Raw genomic sequence first — 16,979 nt, 5'->3', positions numbered from 1 at the left:
TAAAAGATGCTATTTCAGGTTATGACCACATGGGATCCAGGAATTCGACAAGTGAACAGACCCTAAACTGGTGATGAGGAGGAGGGCAGAGGTGAGCAGGAGGGAAAGATTTGGCACCAAATTTTGAATCACTAGGAGTTTCACCCATCTGCTCTAAAGGAAACACTTTGGCCAAAATAAAAATTGTCTTCTCTTTCCTCAGCCTTAATTGATAGAGGATAATGTTATCAGCTGGCTAATGCTCATCAGTGATCAACATTAGACTATTGTGTTTTGATGTTACTGCTGCAAATCTCCTGCTTTATTTACTTAACTGCCTGAATGAGGAGCACATCAGAAAGATTGCAGGTGTTGCAATTAGCCTTGAGGATTAAATAATAAGTAACACAAACACTATGATTTGTAACTTTGATGCAGTCATAAATTTAAAAAATAGACCATTGACTAGAGAAGAGATAAGGACATAGAGTGCTGCTGTTCCCTTCACTGACGACTGCTTGCTAATCAGCTAATTAAACACAAGCTGCTAAATTCTTGCTAAAATATGTAAGAATATGAAATATCCTATTTCCAGTTATACTATTTGGAGGTTTAGCCATGCCCAGTCTGTGACAAAAGTAGAGGCCAACTTTGGGTTTGAAGGTCACTTCTATTCTCTTTCCAGATTTCTTTAAGCCCTTTGTTCCACCCTTTCCTCTAGAAAGCCTCCTTGGTTCTTCTGGAAGTGAGTTTCAGCAAGATGCTTTTAGAAAGAAAAAGAAAAAAAAAAACAATGTTCCTGTAACTGCAGAGGCTACGTAATGGGGTTGATCTTGTCCACTATGGATCTTTTAAATAAAGCTTTGGAAATACCAAGCTCAGACTTAACAAATACAGGAGAAAAATGGCATGATTATCTCAATAAATAAATACCAAAAGGCATTTAAGGGAACTTAATACATTATTTCTGATTTTAAAAATTATTAACAAAGGTTGAAAGAGTTGGAACTGCCTTACCTTGTCAGGTTGTATCTACTAAGATACTAGAACAAGCCTTTATATTGAAGGACCTGAAGAATTAAAAGCATATATTCCTTTAAAGTCTGGGACAAGCAGTGATCATTCGTCTCAGTCTCTCTTCTCATTGTCTTGTAGAACCCGGCTAATGCAGTGAAATTGAAAATTATTTAAAAGAAAGTAGGAATTATAAACATAGAAAGGATGCCACCTCTGTCTATAGAGGCAGAAGATGAGATTGTTCACCTAAAAACTAAGAGAAGTTAGAACTGTTAGAACTATTAGAACTGATAAGAAAGTAAAGTGGCTGGATATAAACCAATAGCTTTTAAAACTAGTAGCTTACTATATAGCAGCAGTAGCCACTTAGGAAATATAATAGGGTAATTTACGCTAGTAACAACTCATAAGACATTTAAGGAATAAACTGAAATGTGAGAGGCTAAAATAAAGAAAACTATAACTGAACTGATACATGTTTTTACGAAAGCCCACAAAAAATAAAAATGGAGAGCATACTCTGGGTGTATTCAATATTTTGAAGATAGTTGTCCTCAAATTAACCTATGAAATGCCAAATATTGTTATATTTAAAATGATAACTTCAAATATAACTTAACCAATGTATTCTGAAACTCACCTAGAAGAGTATATGTATAAAAATACCTTAGAAAATTTTCTAAAAAGAACAAATAACCAATAAACATGCGAGATGTTCAGTGTCACCAGTAACCAGGGAAATGGAAATTAAAACAATAGTAAGACCAGCCTGGCCAACATGGTGAAACCCTCTCCTAAAAATAGCCTCTACTAAAAAATACAAAACAATTTTCGTCTCTACTTAAAATCCAAAAAATTACTTGTGTGTGGTGCTGGGCGCCTGTAGACCCAGCTACTCAGGAGGCTGAGGCAGGAGAGTCGTTTGAACCGAGGAGGCAGAGGTTGCAGTGAGCCAAGGTTGCGCCACTACACTCCAGCCTGGGTGACAGAGCAAGACTCTGTCTCAACAAAACAAAACAAAACAAAACAATAGTAATAGTTGTGCATATCAGATTGGCAACATTTAAAAAGTCAAATTGTGGGACATGTGCATTCTTACAAATGGTGGTGCAAGTGTAAATATGACATTTTTTGGAGGACAGTTTGGCAGTAGGTTTTTAAAATGTTTTTTTCTTTTTTTTTAATTTTAGATTCAGTGGGTACGTGTGCAGGTTTGTTACATGAATATACTATGTGATGCTGAGATTTGGGCTTTGATTGAACCCTCCATGCAGATAGTGAACATAGTACCTAATAGATCATTTTCCAACCTTGCCCCACTCCGTCCACCTTTTTAGAGCCCTCAGTGTCTATTGTTCCCAGCATTATGTCTGTGTTTGGCTCCTACTTACAAGTGAAAACATGCAGTATTTGGTTTTCTGTGTTAATTCATTTAGGATGACGGCCTCCAGCTGCATCTGTGTTGCTGCAGGGGACATGATTTGATTCTTTTTAACGGATACATAGTATTCCATGGTGTAGATGTATCACATTTTCTTTATCCAACCCACTGTAGGTGGCACCTAGGTTGATTCCGTGTCTTTGCTATTGTGAATAGCGCTGCGATGAACATGCGAATGCAGGTGTCTTTTTGGTTGAAGGATTTATATTCCTTTGGGTGTAAACCCAGTAATGGGATTGCTGGGCCAAGTGGTAATTCTATTTTTAGTTCCTTGAGAACTCTCCAAACTGCTTTCCACAGGGGCTGAACTAATTTATATTCCCACCAACAGTATAAGAATGTTCCCTTTTCTCTGCAACCTCACCAACATCTGTTATTTTTTGACTTTTTAATAGCCATCCTGGCAGTATGTTTAAAAATAAAAAATGTACATGCCTTTCGTGTGAGCAGTCTCACTTCTAGAAATCACTTCTACAAAAATATATACCTAAAAATCCATCAGTTGAGGAATTATACATTGTTATATATCCAAACTATGGGATACTCTTGACCCTTTAAAAAGTAGTTTTATTTGTACTAACATTGGAAATTGCATTTGGTATATTGATAGATTTAAAAAGTAATTTAAGATATGTGGGTAGTATAATACCATTTGGGTTAAATCACTTATGTGTAAAAACCAACATATAAGAGGTTCACATCAAGATGTTAAGAGTGATCACCTCTGGGAAGACAGTGAGTGGGACTGGGGGGAAGAGGAGAGTAGCAAGAACCAGGACTTTCACTTTCTTGACGCTTTTCTGTATTTGTTGACATTTCGCAGTGAACATCTTTGATCATTTAAAAAATTAATCATGCATTCTTATATTGACAATTCTTATACTAAAATTTTGAAAATCCCACAGGAGATAGAAAAAAATACCCCTTACTCGTGATGCTATTGACATTTTGAAATGAAAGGAAAAGATGAGTTTAGCTGAGTTAATTCAGCAGAAAATATAAATAAATAAGATGGCACTAAGGTATCTCTGGGGAGAAACGGGACCTGGTTTTGTTTCTCAGGTCCTTTGCCATTTGCTGTTTGATACTGAGGAAGCCACGTACCTTGTCTGTGGTCCAGTTAGGTTTCCTCCACTCTGCAGGTAGGGCTGACCTACTTCCATTGGAGGAAAATCCTAGAGAGAAAGAATGCCAAGAAAGGTTCCACCTGAATGGAAAGTGTTATTGTTAGAATGTCCACGAATGAATGTCAGAGTCCAGCATCTCAGAGGCCACCATTAAATGAGGAGTACTCTTTGTAGAAGCTGAACTCTGAAGTATGCGTCATGGTGAGGAGTCAGGTGGGGATACATGAATAAAATGTAAAAGACCATGTGGTATGGTAGAGGAGGTGTGTGTGTGTGTGTGTGTACAGCTTAAGAACATTTATAAAGCAATAAAGGAGAACATTTTGATACAGCATAATAAACAATATTGGAGTACTAAGGAGGATCTTGGAGCAATTAGATTTGGGAAGTATTAAGAGGTGTTTCATGATGATAGGAGATGGGTGCATATGCCTGTGTAAGTATGGGGAGGTGGGGACGTTGCAGTGATGGCACTGGGTAGCTTTGTTATTAAGTTCAAAGAGTTTCTAAAGGGAAAATACAATCCCCATTTGAATCACATGTGGTTCATTTTCTGAGGTAATCTCAAGAGGCACAAGATCAAATCTAGCTTGACACCATCCAGTACAGAACTCAGCAGTCTCTAGAAGCTGGAGCTGAGCGACAGATTGGCTAATGAGAAATCTCCATCCTCTGCCAGTGCCTCAGGGCCCATCTCTTCCTCTTTGGCAAGCAGGATACAAAGAGAGCGCAAAGCAGAGTGGGGACCTAGAAGGTCACCCAGAGCATTCATTTTGCAAACTCCCCACCAGGCCTTTCCAGAAGGCAGATGAGCACAGTTTTACAGTTTTGCTAGAATGCAAGCCAGTGGCTTCATGCTTCAACCTGGGGTAGGTTTTAATGAAACCTAAAGAATACTTCACACATTGACCTACCATTGGCAGTGAGGAAGAGGAGGAGATGCGCCAAACACAGCTGAACTACATCCTCTTATTTATTCATGGGGTGCGAGAGGAGCGATTGTAAAATTCAGATGAAAACTAGAAGTTAAAATTCAGAGCTCCCAGCATACACATTTGGGTCTGGTATGAAGTTCACTTTCACCAGTAAGACACATTGAGAAACACAAGAAATCCATTGTTCTGTGGATGTTCGTGCATTTCAGTGGTCTTGCCTATAGGACCCTCAAGTGGAAGTTAGATGGTCTCTATTATGTTCTTTCTAATTTGTTAAATATTTCTTGAACTAATCCCCTTCTCACTATCTCCATTGCTACTGTCAATATGTGCACTGTTTATCACAACAGCCTTGTATCTGATCAATCCGCAGCCGTGCCCCATGCAATCCGTTCATCATGCTGCCTGAGTCTTCCTTCCAAACATCAGCTGTTTGTCACTTCATTGCTCAGCATCCCTCAGTGACATTTGGATTTTTAAAAATTATATCCCCACTGCCCACCTTCTTGGCCACGTCTCTTGTGCTCGCACCTCTCCCTACTCCATGGTTTCTTCTGATTCAATGTGACAGCTACCCAAGACTTTATGTGGTTCTGCAAAAATGCAAACCTCTGTCTTGTCTTGGAGCCTAGAAAACCCTTTTTTTTTTTTTTTTTTTTGACTAATTACTCTTTGTCTCAAGATGCAGCTGTACCAAGTGTCATCTCTAGGAAATGCTGCCTAACCTCCTTTGTGTTACGTACCATTTCCTCACACTGTGGAAGCACATGAGATTTACTTCCATCCCAACATCTACACTCTCCGCTAACTGACTAGTTATTGATCTGTCCCCCTAACTCACCTGGAAAACACCCTTAAGGTGAAAAATCCGTAGTTCTGTTCATTGCATCTTGCAGAGTGCCTGGCAAATGTGTGATAGGAAAGAATGAACGTGTATCTTTAAATTGGGCTTCTCCCTCTCTAGTTTTTGAACATGTGTATGTGGGTTTCTGTTTTGCCTGATGTGACGTGAGTCAAGTCATACTCAACCTGCTGTGTTCTCAGAAATGCAGTGAGGATGAGTAAGATAAATCATGTTAGGACCATATATAAGTGAGCTGAAGACTCTTACCACTCATCTCAGACCATCATTAAGTAGCTGCCTACTGGGACTCTCTAGGGTGTTCATGAATTAAAACTCCTGTGTTGTTCCAGGTCAGCTGTTGCCAGCAAACCGCAATACACCGAGTCCCATTGATCCTGACACCATCCAGGTCCCAGTGGGTTATGAACCAGACCCAGCAGATCTTGCCCTCTCCAGCATCCCTGGCCAGGAAATGTTTGACCCTCGCAAACGCAAGTTCTCTGAGGAAGAACTGAAGCCGCAGCCCATGATCAAGAAAGCTCGCAAAGTCTTCATCCCTGATGACCTGAAGGTAAATTGGAACTGGTAATCAGTCTTTGGGCAAATGGAGAGTGGTATCTGCAGACAAATTAAAAGGGTGACCCCAGGAAGATCCCAGAAGCTAATGCATGAAGGATTTCTGATTTATTTTCCTGTTTCTTGGCATGTGACTTCTAGGCAAGTTGTTTCCTGTCTGGGTATTTTTTGAAATACACTTTTATGTCTTGATGCTGAACAGAAACAATGAGAAGTGGTAAAATGGATTTAAAGTCCACAATGGAGTGATTTTAAGCCCACAAAGGAAGCAAATGTGCTCTTGTCTGCATGCAAACCCATAAAAGTCTAATACAATCAAACCCCAAATCTTTCAAGGTTGGAAAGAGAAAGGAAATCATTTGAGAAGGGCATCTGAACCTCATCTCCCTCCAAGGGTTACCTTCCTTTTAGGGAATTTGTGATAATTTGGTGCTGCCATTTCCCTGTAGGCTGCGGGGAATAACAGCCAGAGACAGGTCCTTCCTCCATATTGCCAACCTTGGATGACCAGGGTCGGATTTTGTGAAGGAAACTGGTAATTCCCTGACACCATTTATATGTACTGTTCACTTTGTATCTTAAGTAATGATCACTTGAATATCTCACTGCTAGGTTAATTCTGAGTAGGTTTTCTCTGAAGTGTTGAAGGGACACATTATCTGTAAAGGGAAATAGATTTACCTTGGAAGTCAAATACAGCTTAAAGGAAAATTAACCAGACACACTTAACGATACCTTAGGATGAAAATTCTTTCCAAAATTATGCCATGTCTGCTAATGCCAAAAAAGAACCATTTCTTATTAACCATTGCTTAGAACTTTCATGCTTCTTTCCAATCATATGGGTACTAGAGATATGAGTATTACATAGTCAGGGCCTTGGAACCAGACATAATTAGCCCTTTTTTACTGTCTGCCCCCCATCTCTCAAACCTAACTAGGGTTCCTGTGTAGAGACACTCGTAGGCTGGGAAATAGGAATTTGAGACATCATCTGAACTGGCTTAGACCAGTTGTTCCTGCTTTACATATCTAGAAAAAATGCTGGAAGCAGAAGTACCTGGCCAATTTAAATCACTGCTGCCATCCACATTCCTGAGATTACCTTAATTAATGCAGAATAGGAAAACGTCAGGGCTGAAGGGGACCTTAGAGATTCATTTGTCTAAAGTTATCACCTTGCAGTTGAGAAAACACAGAAAATGGAAAGCTGAGGTCAGCAGATCACTACCTATTAGAGGAAGGCTTAGCCTGGCTCCCAGGTTATGTAGCTTCACAAAAGATCACAGCAGCATGTTGGCCCTGACAAGGGCTATAACAGGGGCCCGTGGGTGACAAATCAGTGGCTGTCACCCTGAGAATCAAAAAAGGAAATCACATGGTAAAAACACCAGAAGATCTAAAGTAGTCAGGACATTGATGGTTAGACCGAGATGGGGTAAGAAAGGGGCACCATGGGCTCAGGTCTTGGGCAGTTAGGTACCTTATTTCAATGAGATGCCTTTCCTAGTCTTGTCTTCTTAGTGATCCAATTTTTTGTGTATTTTAAAGCCTCTTAAACTAAAGCTAGGGATCCTGTTCTACACGGATTTCCTCTTGAATGGAGGGTAGTTTGAAAGGATGCTGCTATGAGTGATAGATAGAACTTCTAGCTAGACCTTCACAAGGTCTCCACATTCACCAAAGAGCAAGATTAGTTAATAACCCAGGTAACCTTGGCAACAGGAGGCCAGGCAAAAACTATCTGTGCTGGAATTACACATATTGCTGCTGTCATGGTCAGGCCTGACCTTTTCACATAGCAGCGGGGGAATGGGCTGGCACATTGTCCTGCCCGGTGTCCTTGGATATTTTTTAGTTGTGGATGAAGTCTCAAGCTAAAGACCATGAGCTAATAGAAAGCAGGAAGCAGAGCTGTAGCATGTTTCTCCTTCTGGCAGAAAGGTCTGAGCTAAGGGTAGGTGGGGGAGAAGGTGTTTCTGGCCCCCAGCATTGGGCAAGGAAACCAATTTAATGAAATGGCCCCCACCAAAAATGATCTTCCCTGCAGCTGCCTGAACTTCCTCTCTTGAGCCAGTCATTAGGGTTAGCATGCATACCCTGGAGAATGAAGGGAGAATTGAGGTTGACATGCTGGGGTACCTAGCTGAAAATCCATTTAATCACCTGGATTTCTTGATGCTTTTAAGGGTCCATTCATTCACTCGATGAATATTTTCCAAATGCTAGTGTGTGCCAACCCTCTAACCCGGTATCAGGGGCTGGGAATACTGAGGTGAGCCAATACTGATACTGTTCCTGCTTTCATGGAACTTCTAGACTGGTGACAAACAGGGAGTGTTGACCTGTTGGCTGCGGCAGGGCTAAGTGGGTCCCTTGTTGCATGGAGGTAACTGAGTAGCCAGATGGCATCAGCACCTGGGAGATAGAGGGAAAGGGGGCAGGGGATGGAGTGACAAGTTTAGTTTATCAGCCCTGCTTAAAATCCCTCTTCCCCCTGCCCACAACCATTCTGCGATAACAAAGGGAGGCGAGCTGGTTTTTCTAGTCCAGGACACTCCTTTTGTCATTCCTGCCTTCTGTATCCTCTTCTTGACTCGGTTCCCAGCTCCCCTCCCTCCCACCTGAAAGGTTTGTTTTGCATTCCGCACCTTGGCTGGCTCATCTGCATGTGTGGACAGGTGAGGCTGGGAAACGAAAGCACTTTAGAAGTGAGAAGAGCACTAATAAGTTAGAGAGAAGTTGGTTGTTACCCTGAAGTCAGCTGGTGACTCCCTGGGCTTTAAGACCTGGTCAGAATTATCTTAGACCACACCAAGCCTGTGGCCTATGGTGTGACCTCCTCATTCCTCCCCCATCACATACATGCAGTTTCTACAGTCTTCCAGGCGCTCATTCTTATGCACTCCTTCGCTTCCTGGGCTGCTGTTCCCCTGTGTGCAGACTCTGATACATCCTAAATCAAGTCCTCTTTTGAATGTTTTTGGAAACCACACTCCCGGGCACATTGTTGGGTATAGATTTACTGATACTGTGAAGGGAGTAGAACCCAGGCTTCCATCAAAACACAAATAACTTCCGTCAGAACTGGAGGCTTCACCACTATTGTTAATATGCCTTTGGGCCCCCTCACCACCATGATGTCATGGACTCTCCTGGCCCCTCCCAGCCTCTCCCCTGCCTCCAGCTCCCCTGCTCGCTTTCAGAAGCACAGACAACAAATATGGCCAACAGCCATTGCACACCTGCCCTAGCTTGCTTAGCCAGGTATTCTTCAAAGAGCAGCCGTCTCCCTCTACCCAGAAGAATTCTGGTATCATCTATTATGAAAATTGTTTTTTTTTTACCCTGTTACATATAGTTATGAAGTGTATAAAAAGCTGGGGGTGCTTTATTTAAGATGATAGTACTGGTTTGATGATGATCTGCCATCCGGCAGATAGGAGGTATCTACACAGTTCCTATCCCACATTTTCTGTATTTGTGCAGGGCAAATGCCTGTTGAGGGTAATGGGCAGTTTTGGGGGTGGACCGCTGACCTTAGACTTTCCTTGCAGCCTTGGCCCCAACCCATGTGACCTCCCCCAATGCCAGCTGCCCCTTGGAATTCTGAGGGGGCAAGCACTGGCCTGATCCACTTATTCTGGGTGTCATGTAACTGCAGGTAGTAGAATTGCTAGGACTGAGGGATTTGCTGTTGCAAGTTGCTGAAAAAGGGGAGTTGCAAAATTCACCAGGTGGCACCATCAATGAATTGGGAAGATCTAAAAGAAGATCCCTGTTTCTGAGTCTTCTTAAGAAGTTTTCCTTTCTGTCAGGGAGGTAGCAGCCGGGGTGGAGGGCAGGGAAGGAGGGATTGTTTTTTCACTGACCACAGTAAAATATTACTCAGGCTAATTAGGGCCTGGAGAACAGTTAAACAGGAAATTAGAGTAAATTATGTAAATTCTGGCCGCCAATATGAGTACTTTGATTAGTGGCAGGTTGAAGCCTTTTTTTTTAATTTCTATTTTTAATTACCAAAGTGTATGTATCCATTATATGATATCGTAATGGTTCAGAATAATATAAAAAGTAGAAAGTCTTACCTCTTTCCTTTGCTTCTGCCAATCCCCCTTCTAGAGGCCCTGCTTTTATAGATTAGTATAAATCGTTCTGCGCCTCTTTCTATGGATATGTTATATGATTTTTAATCAGACTGGGATGAGACCATACATATTTGTGTGTAAACTGTCATTGTTTCCACCCACATAGTCACACAGTGGCATATCATGAACATCTTTCTGGTGCAGGTGGGTCATTGTTTGTAACAGCTGCCAAGTATTCCTTTGTATGACTCTATCATAACATGGTTATTAAATCTCCTAGGCGTAGTTTTTCCTCATTTTTTCTACTGCACATAATGCTGCAGTGAACAGTGTATGCTTGTGTGTATATGCACATGTATGAAGATTGCTACAGGACAAAATCCTGGAGGTGGAGTTGCTAGATCAATAGTATATGCGTTTAAATAGTTGATCGATATTGCCAAATTGCCTTCTAAAATTTTTGCGCCAACTCATACCCAGAAAAGCATATGAGTGCCCATGGAGGAAAAGGGTTCTTAAAATAAAATGTTAAGCAGGGAGAGTAAAGAAAGTTGGAAGGTCATTTAAGGGTGAGGTGAGCCACCTGCTTTCCATTCAGCCTCTGATCTCTGCTTCATTGAGCACACCTCTGCTGGGCAAAGAGTAGGAGCCTGTTGGGACAGATTAGTGGGTCCTTGCTCCAGGAAGGAAGTGTGGCTCGTGGGCCACGCTCTCAGACATGCAGAAACTGTCAAGGAAGGAGACACAAGCTAAGAAACCCGGGTTGGCGCCTCTGCACAGTCCTGGAGCCTGCCCGTGCCCTGGCTGGCACTGGACTTTGCTGAAATCTAATATCTTGTTTTTTTTTCCCTTCTGTAACTAATGAGCAGGATGACAAGTACTGGGCAAGGCGCAGAAAGAACAACATGGCAGCCAAGCGCTCCCGCGACGCCCGGAGGCTGAAGGAGAACCAGATCGCCATCCGGGCCTCGTTCCTGGAGAAGGAGAACTCGGCCCTCCGCCAGGAGGTGGCTGACTTGAGGAAGGAGCTGGGCAAATGCAAGAACATACTTGCCAAGTATGAGGCCAGGCACGGGCCCCTGTAGGATGGCATTTTTGCAGGCTGGCTTTGGAATAGATGGACGGTTTGTTTCCTGTCTGATAGCACCACACCCAAACCAACCTTTCTGACATCAGCACTTTACCAGAGGCATAAACACAACTGGCTCCCATTTTGGTGTGCATCTGTGTGTGTGTGCGTGTATATGTGCTTGTGCTTATGCGTGTGGTCAGCGGTATGTGCGTGTGCGTGTTCCTTTGCTCTTGCCATTTTAAGATAGCCCTCTCATCGTCTTTTAGTTCCAACAAAGAAAGGTGCCATGTTTTTACTAGACTGAGGAGCCCTCTCGCGGGTCTCCCATCCCCTCCCTCCTTCACTCCTGCCTGTTCAGCGTTGCTTCATGTTCGAGCTTACCTACTCTTCCAGGACTCTCTGCTTGGATTCACTAAAAAGGGCCCTGGTAAAATAGTGGATCTCAGTTTTTTTAAGAGTACAAGCTCTTGTTTCTGTTTAGTCCATAAGTTACCATGCTAATGAGGTGCACACAATAACTTAGCACTACACCGCAGCTCTAGTCCTTCACAGGTTGCTTTTCTCTTACTTTCAGTTTTGGTGATAATCGTCTTCAAATGAAAGTGCTGTTTAGATTTATTAGATCCCATATTTACTTCCCGCTATCTACTAAGTTTCCTTTTCATTCTACCAACCCCAGATAAGTAAGAGTACTATTAATAGAACACAGAGTGTGTTTTTGCACTGTCTGTACCTAAAGCAATAATCCTATTGTACGCTAGAGCATGCTGCCTGAGTATTACTAGTGGACGTAGGATATTTTCCCTACCTAAGAATTTCACTGTCTTTTAAAACACAAAAAGTAAAGTAATGCATTTGAGCATGGCCAGACTATTCCCTAGGACAAGGAAGCAGAGGGAAATGGGAGGTCTAAGGATGAGGGGTTAATTTATCAGTACACGAGCCAAAAACTGCGTCTTGGATTAGCCTTTGACATTGATGTGTTCGGTTTTGTTGTTTCCCTTCCCTGACACGCTGCCTCGCCCCCCGATTTTCTAGTTAACTTTTTCCATATCCCTCTTGATATTCAAAACAGTTACTTAAGATTCAGTTTTCCCATTTTTTGGTAATATATATATTTTTGTGAATTATACTTTGCTGTTTTTAAAAAGAAAATCAGTTGATTAAGTTAATAAGTTGATGTTTTCTAAGGCCCTTTTTCCCAGTGGTGTCCTTTTTGAATGCCTCATAAATTAATGATTCTGAAGCTTATGTTTCTTATTCTCTGTTTGCTTTTGAACGTATGTGCTCTTATAAAGTGGACTTCTGAAAAATGAATGTAAAAGACACTGGTGTATCTCAGAAGGGGATGGTGTTGTCACAAACTGTGGTTAATCCAATCAATTTAAATGTTTACTATAGACCAAAAGGAGAGATTATTAAATCGTTTAATGTTTATACAGAGTAATTATAGGAAGTTCTTTTTTGTACAGTATTTTTCAGATATAAATACTGACAATGTATTTTGGAAGACATATATTATATATAGAAAAGAGGAGAGGAAAACTATTCCATGTTTTAAAATTATATAGCAAAGATATATATTCACCAATGTTGTACAGAGAAGAAGCGCTTGGGGGTTTTTGAAGTCTTTAATATTTTAAGCCCTATCACTGACACATCAGCACATTTTCTGCTTTAAATTAAAATTGTATGACAGTATCGAGGCTTGTGATGACGAATCCTGCTCTCAAATACACAAGGAGCTTTCTTGTTTCTTATTAGGCCTCAGAAAGAAGTCAGTTAACGTCACCCAAAAGCACAAAATGGATTTTAGTCAAATATTTATTGGATGATACAGTGTTTTTTAGGAAAAGCATCTGCCACAAAAATGTTCACTTCGAAATTCTGAGTTCCTGGAATGGCACGTTGCTACCAGTGCCCCAGACAGTTCTGTTCTACCCTGCGGGCCCGCACGTTTTATGAGGTCGATATCGGTGCTATGTGTTTGGTTTATAATTTGATAGATGTTTGACTTTAAAGACGATTGTTCTTTTGTTTCATTAAGTTGTAAAATGTCAAGAAATTCTGCTGTTACGACAAAGAAACATTTTATGCTAGATTAAAATATCCTTTCATCAATGGGATTTTCTAGTTTCCTGCCTTCAGAATATCTAATTCTTTAATGATCTGGTGGTCTTCCTGTCAGTCCATCAGCAATGCTTCTCTCATAGTGTCGTAGACTTGGGAAACCCAACCAGTAGGATATTTCCACTAGGTGTTCATTTTGCCACAAGCTATAGATAACAGCAAGAGGTGAGGGTGTATCAGAATTGCAGTACAATTGGAGTTGCAATACATTGTTCAGGTGAATAATAAAATCAAAAACCTTTGCAATCTTAAGCAGAGCTAAATAAAAGATATCAATATGAGACACAAGTGGACGTAGAGTTGGCCTTTTTACAGGCAAAGAGGCAAATTGTAGAATTGTTAGATGGCAATAGTCATTAAAAACAAAGAAACATGATGTCTTTAAGTGGAGAATTGTGGAAGGATTGCAACATGAACCATCCAAATTTATGGCCATATCAAATGGTAGCTGAAAAAACTATATTTGAGCACTGGTCTTTCTTGGAATTAGATGTTTATCTCAAATGAGCATCTGAAATGTTTTCTGCAGAAAAAAAATAAAAAGATTCTAATCAAATGTATTCTCTTGTGTGCCAGGAGAGGTTTCAGAAACCTACCTCGTCTTAAACATTTAAACAGTTTGGAGTCTGTACAGGTGCCTTATATGTAAGTCATTGTCACGACACACACACACGAACACTCCCTCTGGACTGGCTGCCTCTCCATCCAGGGCAGTTAACTAGCAAACAAGGCAGATCTGCTCCATGGAGCAGGGGGCTCATGGCTTGACTCCGAGTGATTTGGGTCAACCAGGGTTAGACACATGTCTGCACACTGCAGCTATTATGAGAGTCCCTTTGTCATTTTTCACCTTTTCATCCTAAGCATCTTTCAGAGATTAATTATTTGGCCATTAACCGTGAATCCAAATCATATCACACTGACATCATCTAGAGATGATTTGGAAGGAGCAGCTTAGGACCTCATGATGAGGTCACATTGTTGTTTCTTTTGACTAGACTTGGCAAAGAGAGGCAAATATTGACCAGCCTGTCTTTCTGCTGGTGCTGCCTTAAGGAGGTAGTTAGTGGAGGGGAGGGCTGTAAATCATTACTTCTTTCTCTTCAGAAAGTGGCCACTTGGAACCGCTCAACTATCACATTATTGGCAAGACTGTGATAGGCCTTTTGTCTTCAAATACTACAGGCCTCCATGGACCCATCCCTCGAAGCAGAAGGACCCTTTGTTTGAGGAGAATACAGATGGGATTCCACAGCGGGGTGGGTGGGAACCTGTACTAGATAACCCAGAGGTTCCTTCTGACCCACTGGGTTGGTGGGGAACTCACGGTAATTCCAAATGTACATTCGAAGGTCTAGGGTCTGTTTTCGGAAGAAGCAAGAATAATCATCAGTGGCACCTTCCCCACTGTCGCAGGGTAAAACAATAGACATTCTGTGAAATGCAAAGCTATACTTTGGTTTTTCTAGTAGTTTATCTCATTTTACCCTAATCTTCCTTTAAGGAAAACTTAATCTTTATCACAGTTAATTAGAGCGATCCCAAGGCAGGGGACCGGGCCTGCTTGCCTGTGTGTGATGGCAGTTGGAGATCTGGATTTAGCACTGGGGTCTCGGCACCCTGCAGATGTCTGAGACTAAGTGTTCTACCGTCCAGGTGGCGATCACCTTCTGCGTCTAGGTACTCCCACTGGCAAGGCCAAGGTCTCCTCCAGGTTTTTTCTGCAATTATTAATGTCATTTAAAAAATGAGCAAAGCCTTATCCGAATCGGATATAGCAACTAAAGTCAATACATTTTGCAGGAGGCCAAGTGTAAGTGTGCGTGTGTGCGTGTGTGTGTGTGTGTGTGTGTGTGTGAATAAGTCGACATAAAGTCTTTAATTTTAAGCACCTTACCAAACATAACGATAATCCATTATCCTTTTGGCAACACCACAAAGATTGCATCTGTTAAACAGGTACAAGTTGACATGAGGTTAGTTTAATTGTACACCATGATATTGGTGGTATTTATGCTGTTAAGTCCAAACCTTTATCTGTCTGTTATTCTTAATGTTGAATAAACTTTGAATTTTTTCCTTTCTTTCATGTATTTTTATTAACAGTTGGCTAGCAATGGTATTCTGTTCTCACCTCAGTAGCAAAGAGACCATTTATAGATTATTACCTAGATAATAAAATGATAATACTATATAATTAGTAATAAATTAACATTTTTTGGGTAGTTATGTGCCAGTCACTGTGCTAAACACTTAGATGGAGTATTTTATTCCATATTAGCTCTATGAGGTAGGGACAATTACTATCCCCATTTACAGAAGACAAAATTGAAAGGGGAGTTAAGTAGCTTACCTAATGTTACAGAGGTAAAAGCGGCTGAGATGAATTCTGATCCCTGGAATGAGCATCATTTAGAGGGGTGGTTCCCAAAAGCCAGTCCACAGAGTGTCTCGTTCTCTAATATATATTAAAAAATTCAGCAAACATCTGGGAGTATAAATCCAGAGATTCTCAGTCAGTAGTTCTTGGATGGGGCCCGGAAATCTGAATTTTTAAAGTGATCCCAGCCAACTCCCATGTGCAGCCAAATAATTGGTGTTAAGGATTTATAGACTTGGCTCTTAATTCAAGTTCATGACCCTTACGGGATCCATGCAGAAGCTTCAGAGATTCCATAATTATCTGAAATTGTATGCAACTTTTTGGTGTATAAACACATTTATTTTGCTGTAGAGAAGACGTCGCTTTTTTTTTTTTTTTTTTTTTTAACTTCCCTGAAGGAACCTGTGATGCAAGGGGGAGTAAAACCCCCGATTCCTATAAGAAGGCTGACGTGGAGCAGTGGTTCTCAGCCACGAAGCCCATAGATTCACCTGGGGAGCTCAAAACCAGCTGCGTGGGGCTGCAGCCCAGGCCAAGAAACTCAGCATCTCTGGCATAGTGAGAAGGGGACTCTGTGTTGAGGAGTAGAATTCTGGATTCAAATCTGTCACCTAGTGGGTATGCAACCTTGAGCAGCTTCTAAACAGTTTCGAACGTAAATCTCATCTGTAAAATGAAGGTATACTCACTTCTGAGGGTAGTGGGGGGAACTAATGACAACAAATGAATTGTCTCTGGCACATCCGAGGCCTTCAATAGATAACTGCATGGGGCCCACGGGAGTAGAATGTATGCCTTGAGCATTTTTCCTATTCAATATTTCAGACCATTTGTTCCTTCAAAGAGAACAGAAAACCATTCCCCTGCTCACATGCTGGAGCAGGATGGCTGATGGTGTGAGAACGGATGGTACACCATTAGAAATGTTCTTTCGTAGTATGACTTCATCAACAGTTCATAGACTAGCAGCAGCTTTGTGCACAAGGTCGATGGGCATCTCTTACTTGGTGACAACCTCCAGTTAAAACTGAGTGGTTACAAGTTAGGTTCAGCTCTATTTTCACCCATCAAACACCTTTCACCTTTTTGTTGTTGTTGAGGTGGTGTCTCACTCTGTCACCAGACTGGAGTGCACTGGCGTGATCTCGGCTCACTGCAACCTCTGCCTCCTGGATTCAAACAACTCTCCTGCCTCAGCCTCCCGAGTAGCTGGGACTACAGGTGTGTGCCACCACGCCCAGCTAAGTTTTGTGTTTTTAGTAGAGGCAGGGTTTCACCATGTTGGCCAGGATGGTCTCCATCTCTTGACCTCGTGATCCGCCCGCCTCAGCCTCATAAAGTGCTGGGATTAGAGGTGTGAGCCACCGCACCCAGCCCACCTGTCACC

The 16,979-nt window shown here is 41.6% G+C and overlaps 1 protein-coding gene across 3 annotated transcripts in view; it reads left to right on the top strand.

Annotated features, from left to right (window-relative positions):
* The window catches only part of LOC105476770 (HLF transcription factor, PAR bZIP family member), a 60,100-nt gene extending 44,807 nt beyond the window's left edge, over positions 1-15,293 (top strand). For 2 of the 3 annotated variants that reach the window (XM_011732943.2, XM_024791237.2), the window contains exons 3-4: positions 5,694-5,914; positions 10,877-15,293. In XM_011732943.2, the coding sequence (XP_011731245.1) occupies positions 5,694-5,914; positions 10,877-11,092 (437 nt within the window). In that variant the 3' untranslated portion in view covers positions 11,093-15,293. Of the gene's footprint in view, positions 1-5,693; positions 5,915-10,873 lie in introns of all 3 variants that reach the window. The other variant, XM_011732942.2, reaches the window with a different exon arrangement.
* The last annotated feature ends 1,686 nt before the right edge of the window (positions 15,294-16,979 follow it).

This window comes from Macaca nemestrina, chromosome 17 (assembly GCF_043159975.1).
Source record: "Macaca nemestrina isolate mMacNem1 chromosome 17, mMacNem.hap1, whole genome shotgun sequence".
Lineage (NCBI taxonomy): Eukaryota > Metazoa > Chordata > Mammalia > Primates > Cercopithecidae > Macaca > Macaca nemestrina.
Note: the sequence above shows the minus strand (reverse complement) of the source record. Positions and strands in the feature narration are given on the sequence as shown.